We start from the raw sequence: 9,413 nt of genomic DNA, 5'->3' as shown, positions 1-9,413 counted from the left end.
ATTTAAAAATATACCAGAAATGTTATAAATGGTGCAAATGTGACATTAAAACAATATCAAAGATGGCTGACGCAAACCCACTACCATTGTAGTATGCTCGTCACTTAGCTACGACATCATTTACCAACGTGGTCTAAGGAATGGAACTCTGGCGTTAAGTGAGGAGAGGCTGTATTCTGTTTTCCTGATGAACTTTAAGTTTATAAAAGAGAAAGAAAGATAATATATAATAATTTTTATGTAAGGGTCCCTTGAGACATGAAAATTATTTCCAGGGTTACGTAAGGGTAAAAAGGTTGGGAAACGCTGCTCTAAAGTATCGTCCATTTCTTTATAAACAATGTATGATGTTGAAATGAAATTACATGAAATTACATGAAATTACATGAAAGTATCGCCTCATAACACGTCTTTACAAAGTTATTCTGTTGACTTTTCACAAATTATTTCTGAAAACACTTTCAGTCTCAACCAAGTGTTTAATGCTGATAAGATCAAGTTGGAGTGTGAGCAGGGTAATATTTTGTGAAGGGATTCGGGGAAATCGGTTAGCCGGACTTGAGTCCTGGAGGTGGGAAGTACGGTGCTTGCACTTTAAAGGTTGATTGCTTCGAGCGTTGTTTCATTCCTGCAGTGAAACTGTATCTGGCTGCAAATATTGTTGCATTCACCATAATTTTTAAAGGGGTAAGCCAACGGAAGGCCTTGTTCAGATGACCATAAGCTCCAATGACGGGTCATCATCTGACTTAGACCAGCGCCAGGAAACACTCGTCCTGTTTCCTGACAAACTTTACCTAACCTTGTTACATTCTACTCCCTCCTCATTGTTAATAATTCCTGTACTGTATTCATCCTCTCACCAAACTTAAAATAATAATAATATATCTTTATTTCTACAAGCACATATACAAGGTATACAGGCCTAGCTGACATCAATGACATACTACTATATAGAAAGCTGCTTGTTATGTAGAGTATTTCAGGCAAATTAGGTCAGTTTTGTCCCAGGATGCGACCCACACCAGTTGACTAACACCCGCGTACCCATTTTATACTGATGAGTGAACATGGACAGCAGGTGTCTTAAGGAAATACATCCTAATGTTTTCCAGCCATACCAGGGATTCGATCTCCGGACCTCAGTGTGTGAGTTGAGTCAGTAGTCTGTAGACCCAAATGTGCAGGCTGTTATTACCACCAAGTACAGTACAGTGGACCCCCGATTTATGATCAGCTCCCAATGCGACCAATTATGTAAGTGTATTTATGTAAGTGCGTTTGTATGTGTATGTTTGGGGGTCTGAAATGGAGTAATCTAATTCACAATATTCCTTATGGGAACAAATTCAGTCAGTACTGGCACCTGAACATACTTCTGGAATGAAATGATATCGTAAACCGTGGATCCACTGGATCTTGGATACAGTCACTGGATCATAAAAAATTAGATATCCACATCAACACAAGAACAGTAGCCATTTAAGGCCAGTTGGTCACATCAACCCCACGGCTCTGTGCACTTGGTCACATCAACCCCCCGGCTCTGTGCACTTCCATTTCAAGTCAACATCTTGAATGTAAGATAAAATATATTAATATACCTTGTAAAATCTTAAAAAAATTGTGTTGTATTCTCTGAAAATTAATTTTTTTTTTTTTACAGTATATTATACACTTCACACGTGTATAATATACTGTAAAAAAATAGTAAGATATCAGAAAATCTACACCTTATTTTTAATAAGGTGTAGATTTTCTGATATCTTACTATATTTAATTTAAAAATGGCACCACTACTGTATTCAAATAAATTTAAGTGAATGCATCTTCTTGCATACCTTCTCTCTCTCTCTTCATAGGGCTGCATTAATGGCCATTAAACTTAATACAGTGTGACTTTGTCAATGGTCCAAGTCGGACCGAAACATCGTCGTAAGCTTCTCTCTTTTATGTGCGGGTTATTTGTGTATCGTTCCAGTCACGGTATTGTGCCTTTTTTTGTTATTTATTCTTAATACAAGGTATTGCAGTTACCTTCTCTTTAGATTAAACTTTATTACTTTGCATTACCAGGCACTGTGTGAACCCATGTGCTTTTATTGCTTCCCTAGGAATACAATAATTAACCTGTCCAAGGAAGTGGAATAGTCAGTGAGGGGGCTTGTGATCCAAGGAACTGGACCAGTGAGGGGCAAGTGAACCAAGGAACTGGACCAGTCAGTGAGAGGGCTTGTGATCTAAGGAACTGGACCAGTCAGTGAGGGGGCTTGTGATCCAAGGAACTGGACCAGTGAGGGGCAAATGAACCTAGGAACTGGACCAATCAGTGAGGGAGCTTGTGATCTAAGGAACTGGACCAGTGAGGGGCAAGTGAACCAAAGAACTGGACCAGTGAGGGGCAAGTGAACCAAAGAACTGGACCAGTCAGTGAGGGGGCTTGTGATCCAAGGAACTGGACCAGTGAGGGGCAAATGAACCTAGGAACTGGACCAGCCGTATGCTGTCAGTGGCCCTGAAACCCAACAGAAGAAGAACTGGACCAGTCAGTGAGGGGGCTTATGATCCAAGGAACTGGACCAGTGAGGGGCAAATGAACCAAGGAACTGGACCAGTCAGTGAGGGCTCATGATCCAAGGAACTGGACCAGTGAGGGGTGAGTGAACTAAGGAACTGGACCAGCAGTGAGGGCACATGATCCAAGGAACTGGACCAGTGAGGGGCAAGTGAACCAAGGAACTGGACCAGCAGTGAGGGCACATGATCCAAGGAACTGGACCAGTGAGGGGCGAGTAAACTAAGGAACTGGACCAGCCAGTGAGGGGCTTGTAATCCAAGGAACTGGACCAGCTTTTCCCTGGATAAAACCCCACTTCTTCCAGTACCCCAGACATTTTAAGACCACTATGGATTTAACACATCTCTACGTTAACCCTTAAACTGTCCAAACAGATCTACATTCACATGCATAGTGCTCCAAAAGTAGATCCATGGTTTTTTTACATATTTTCAGATATAACAAAAAAAAAAAAAAACATAGATCAAAGATTTTTTTACACATTTTCAAATGTAAAACAAACAAAAAAAAAAAGTCTACGTTTTTTTATATACAGTGGACCCCCGCATAACGATCACCTCCGAATGCGACCAATTATGTAAGTGTATTTATGTAAGTGCGTTTGTACGTGTATGTTTGGGGGTCTGAAATGGACTAATCTACTTCACAATATTCCTTATGGGAACAAATTCTGTCAGTACTGCACCTGAACATACTTCTGGAGTGAAAAAATATCGTTAACCGGGGGTCCACTGTACTTTCAAATGTTGAAAAAACGTAGATCTACGTTTGGACAGTTTAAGGGTTAATACAGCCTCTCCTCACTTAACGACGGAGTTCCGTGCCTAAGACCAAGTCGGTAAATGAATTCATCGCTAAGCAAGGAGCATAGTATGTATAATGGTAGTGGGTTTGTGTCAGCCATCTTTGATATTGTTTTAATGTCACCTCTGAGCCATTTATGACATTTTTTGTATATTTTTAAATTTTTATACAGTGTACTGTACATATATAGTAATAAACAGAATAGAAGAAATCAGCTCTAATATACATTATTTAGGTATGCATACTGGACAGAAACCCTAATGTAAGTCCGAGTCATTGGTAAACGAGTACATCTCTAAGTGAGGAGAGGCTGTAATAATAACGATCATATACTCAATGAGTGGGTATATAACAGACATATTCTATCCTCTATATGTTTATTTCCAAACTTGAAAATTTACAAAGTTGTAGATTATTTGACAAATAATCACACTACCTCTACCACTACAGGTGGTTCTCGACTTACGATGGGATTACATTCTGACAAATCCATCCTAAGTTGAAGTTGAAAATATCCTAATTCATAAAATCCTAATTAAAAAATATTCTAAGTCGAATATGATATGCTATATAAATAATGTCACTGAATAAGTCAATAGACAAATGATTACTGTAACTAAATACTAATACTGAATAGTAAAAAAATTTATAAAAGTTAGACATGCCACCTTCATGTTGGGTAATTATCTTAAGTTTCATCTCCAAAGTACGTAATTGCTTTTGCAATATCAAAAATTTGAAATATAAGTTGAACCATCATAAGTTGAGAAGCACCTGAACTACTGTTCCTGTTCCCATCCCCCTCTTGTAAATACACTGGCTCCCTTCCCTTCGTACTTTTGTGTGATTAGTTAATGATCCAAGTCAGACCAAAACATCATCAAAAGCTTTACTCTCCTATGTGCGGGTTATTTGTGTATTGTTCCAGTCACGGTATTGTGCCTTTTTATTCTTTATTACTGTTTGGGATTGTAGAGGTTACAGGAACTAGCCACTAGAACGAACACCAACACTGCATTATCAACTGCTGTCTTCCTTATTAAAATCATCATGATACAGGTGTAGAATTACAGATCTAATTATCCATTACTGTATACAGTAGTTACAGTTTAATACACAATCACAACATCAAAAACATGCCGCCTGACTTTGTGATGTGACGAAGAATTAGACATCTGTACAACATCTGGGCATCTTTATTTGCAGATGTTTTGCCATCCAGTGGCTTTATTAATACAATACAAAGATATAATGGGAAGACTGTAGAACTACAGTGGACCCTCGCCTAACGAACACATCGCATAATGTTAAATTCGCCTAACGATACATTTTAACGCTAACACTTTGCCTCGGCTAACGCTAAAAAACTCGCCTAACGATATTCGTTCTCGGGTACCAATTAATATTGTTAGGCGAGGGTCCACTGTAGTATATACAAATGACAAGGTAATCAGTCCCTTCAGCCCTGGAGTTGATGAATTATTATTATTATAATAATTATAAAGAAGCGCTAAACCACAAGGATGGAGCTGGTGAAGAGTACCATAGTCTTGAAGAATGTGAAGCACAGACAGGAAGATTTATGTACCATAGTCTTGAAGAATGTGAAGCACAGACAGGAAGACTGCTTATATGCTGGTGTCAGATGAGGGAGGTGCAGCAGACGAAAGTATTGTCAATGGTAGCCAGGATTTCCCAGTGGAAATAGATCATACCCAAGTCATAAGCCAGTAAACAAGAAGGTTGTGGAGATGTCCTCTTTATCAAGATTCAATGATGCTGCTGTATATAACAAGTTGTATGAAAGGTATACAATACCAGTATATAATCGCCAATCTTCCTGCCTGTAATTCACTCAAGACTAAGGTGCTCTTCACCAAACTCCGAGGCTGAGGGACTGATTACCTCATCTTTTGGATACAGTTCTAGTATTCCTGCTATGTCCTTAAACTTGTGCTGATAAAGCCACTGGATGGCAAAACATCTACAAATAAAGATACCCAGATGCTGTACATGCAACTAACCCTTTATCTTGTTGGTATTATACCACTCGAGTACAGTGGACCCCCGCTTAACAATCACCTCCCAATGCGACCAATTATGTAAGTGTATTTATGTAAGTGCGTTTGTACGTGTATGTTTGGGGGTCTGAAATGGACTAATCTACTTCACAATATTCCTTATGGGAACAAATTCGGTCAGTACTGACACCTGAACATACATACTTCTGGAATGAAAAAATATCGTTAACCGGGGGTCCACTGTATTGGAAATATACACACTTGAGCAGTATAATGTGATCTTTTATTGACAATGTTGCATCCACTGTGTGGGCGAAATGTTGTTAATAAAGGATCACATTATACTGCTGAAGTGTTTATATTTCCATTGTGTTGGTATTTTCTCCCACTTATTTCCACCATTCACGTATTTGTGGTATGTATGATCCGAGGGGGGCAAACAAAATTTAAATAAACAGGCTATCATCTTTGAGCCACGCTAATTTTCTTGGCTTAAGGGTCACATGAAATGTGACGTTCTTAGCTAACAGAAATTTGAATAAAAGAAGTCGCATAGAATTAGTGAGTACAGGAATATAAATACAGTGAACCCCTGCTTTACCAATGTGACCAATTATGTAAGTGTTTTTATGTAAGTGCGTTTGTACGTGTATGTTTGGGGGTCTGAAATGGACTAATCTAATTCACAATATTCCTTATGGGAACAAATTCAGTCAGTACTGGCACCTGAACATGCTTCTGGAATGAAATAATATCGTAAACCGGGGGTCCACTGTACATTCAGAATAAGCATCTTAACAAACAAGGTAATGAACACATTTTACTCAACAAATTACCTTTTAGACTAATTAAAAAAATAAACTTTTTTTTGTATCACATCGGCTGTTTCCCACCAAGGCCGGGTGACCCAAAAAGAAAGAAAAACCCAAAAATTAAGAAAAAACTTTCATCGCCATTCAACACTTTCACTGTCACTCGTACATAATCACTGTCTTCGCAGAGGCGCTCAGATACGACAGTTTAGACATCCCTCCAAACTGCCGTATCCTAAAAGATAAACATATACGTATATAAAAAAATAATCAATGAATTTTTTATATAAATGAAGGGAAAAAAAAGGTTTAAAAACTATGGAAGATTTCTTAAATAGTAAATTACTTTTAAATGCTATATTATTGAAAATATTAGTGAAAGAAAATAAAAAAATAACGTAAAACTGAAAGCCAGGAAAATAAGCGTTATTATTACTTGATAAAAACTTTTTATAAGTGAAAGATAAAAAATGGATCACATGCACTGCAAATAATAATAATAAATCTTAATCAAAACTCACACTTGAATCCCCATTGCATTTATGAATTTAATGTTCTTAATCAGTAATTTTTACATCAACAATATTGCTCTCGCAATAACATACAAAAGCAAAAAAACTGCGCAAAATTTCTAATTATTCGTCTAACATAAAATACAAAAATCTATGATAGCGGAAAGTTTTCTCCAGAGTTACCAATTACAAGAAACCGGTAATTTACACATCTAAGATAGCATATATATAGACAATATATACAGCCTTGCATTACACAATACAGTGTCTACAAAAATATTGATGCAACTACAAAGATCAACATCTTAAAACGTAATAACAAACAATTTTTGATTCCATGGAAGTAACTTATTATATGTAATATCACGACACTATCAGCTAGCCAAGACTGGAAGACAGCACAACACACAACACCACTACTCTGCACAGCAATATCAGATCACTTACCAACAACAATGTACACAACTATTTTATATGTATAGAAACAGCACCAATTTTAAAAAATGGACCTGCTAAGTTTGGGCCAGTAGGCCTGCTGCAGTGCTCCTTCTTAAATGGGTGTGACTTGGATTTTCCTAGCATGGGCCAGTAAGCCTGCCACAGTGTGCCTTAAGTGGGTATGCCTTGGACCTGCTTTGCATAGGCCAGTAGGCCTGCGACAGTGCTCCTTCTTAAGTGGGTGTGACTTGGACTAGCCTAGCATGGGCCAGTAGGCCTGCTGCAGTGCTCCTTACTTCTTAAGTGGGTGTGACATGGACCTGCCTAGCATGGGTCAGTAGGCAATACCACAGTGCTCCTTCCTTAAGTGGGTATGCCTTGGACCTGCATAACATGGGTCAGTAGGCCTGCTGCAGTGCTCCCTCTTTATGTTTTTATTTCTACAATCACCTGTGAGTTAGTGTTATATTGTGTGGAAGATGAACTTCAGGGTTGGGATACTGAGGACTTTCAATAACTCCTACACCAAATTTGAGTTCCAAAAAGTCTCGAACATTGTTTGGCGCTGAAGCCATGACTCCGGCAAAATTTACCGAAGCAAGAGGCCGCAAGAAATGCTCGGGAAAATCTATATCCTGGCGGTGGCCTGTGTTCCAAGCACCACCTCGAGTCATAGTACCACCACGTGGGGTGAAGGGGAACACATCAACATGCAAGTGGTTAGCGGTGCTGTAGTGCACTCTGAAATACCCTCCTTCAGATGCTCTTTGCCACACAAAACCTTCAGTATCTTCCAGGGTCTGCCAACGTGCAGCTTTAAGTTGCGGACAACGATCAACATCTTGCGAGTAAATACCAACATCGACATCATAATCCCAGGGTATAATATCTCCAATGCGAACAGCACCTAACAAGGAGCCTCCCTCGAGCCACCACCGTGCTCGACAAGCTCTCAGTGTCTGGAAGACATGTCGAGCTGTGGCTCTTAAACCTTCTAGACAACATGGCGGTGTCCAGCGTCCTAGGTAGAGGTAGTCCGGTGTATCGTCCACCACAGTGGGAAAACAACGAGGAGTTGTACGAGTGCATCCATACCAGAGTACATTGCCACCTGTGCTCACCACTTTTTTAACACCCAATGCAGAATAAAGAGAACGCTTTCGTTCCTCCTCATATGTCTCGCACTTCCACTTCAGGTGATCAGTGGCATAAAGCTGCCGACCTTCTCCAAGCAGACCACCTCGACTAACGTGGACTTTCCAAGTGCGTGCGGCACCCTGAATGCCAATACTGAGGGTCACAGGGCGTGCCAGAGGATGAGTCAGCTGCACAAGACTGCTAGCTTGCATTAGCAATGCTGCACGTCCGCTGACTGCGTCACAAGCTTCACTCTGAGGGGCAGGAGCTATTGTCAGTGTCCAAGCTTGAATGTCGAGAGTATAGCGGTGGCATGTTAGAGCTGAACCGCCTACACCCACAGCAACAACCTGTGAATCTCCGGTATTTAACAAATGTATCAGATCCACTAACTGTGCAGGTGATGAACATCTGGCGCCATCTGGCAACAGTAAAACATATTTCGCATTGGCTAAAAAACTCTGAATATTAGGACGATGCCGGAGTAAACCTGGAGTCAGAACCACTGATGCAATTTGCCGTGGTAAGTGCAAAGGAGGGTAAACAGTTTCATCACTCACCACTAGTACCTTACACGCATTCCCACACGCACTCAACACAGATTCAACGGTTTCACGAACATCATTATCAAAACTTTCAAACTCTCTTATTATCACAACCAAATCTTCGAGTGGATTCTTGATAACCGGAGACGTTTCCGCTTTGACTTCCTCTTTAAGTGACAATCTGTGGCCAATATGACGTACAACCACAATGGAAATAAATAATATAAAAAACAGAAGAACACTACGTGCCTTCCTCACGCCCACCATACTGACTTTACTGCCTTGTCATCATTGTATACAACAAAATTAAGCAACTACTCAACACAGTATATTATAATAAATATTTGTCGTGCAGCACCAGTTATAATAATTCATAACAACAATTAGTCACATACTGGAAGTCCTTTAACTTTTAATGCTATAAGTGTTTATATTGTCCAATATAGTCACATTCTTTATCAAGCATCATAGTATATCCAAAATTAAATGCTGTATATATTCACAGATTGATTACACCTAATAAACAAAATTATAAGATAATCAACTCAATTTATTGCATTGTCAAT

The 9,413-nt window shown here is 39.4% G+C and overlaps 1 protein-coding gene across 1 annotated transcript; it reads right to left on the bottom strand.

The window, feature by feature from the left end:
- Positions 1-3,742: 3,742 nt before the first annotated feature.
- Positions 3,743-9,114, bottom strand: LOC128705019 (ribitol 5-phosphate transferase FKRP). Its single transcript, XM_053800259.2, has one exon. The coding sequence runs from the start codon at positions 9,112-9,114 to the stop codon at positions 7,612-7,614; it is 1,503 nt and encodes a 500-aa protein (XP_053656234.2). The 3' UTR covers positions 3,743-7,611.
- Positions 9,115-9,413: the final 299 nt, after the last annotated feature.

Source organism: Cherax quadricarinatus, chromosome 97 (genome assembly GCF_038502225.1).
Source record: "Cherax quadricarinatus isolate ZL_2023a chromosome 97, ASM3850222v1, whole genome shotgun sequence".
NCBI lineage: Eukaryota > Metazoa > Arthropoda > Malacostraca > Decapoda > Parastacidae > Cherax > Cherax quadricarinatus.
Note: the sequence above shows the minus strand (reverse complement) of the source record. Positions and strands in the feature narration are given on the sequence as shown.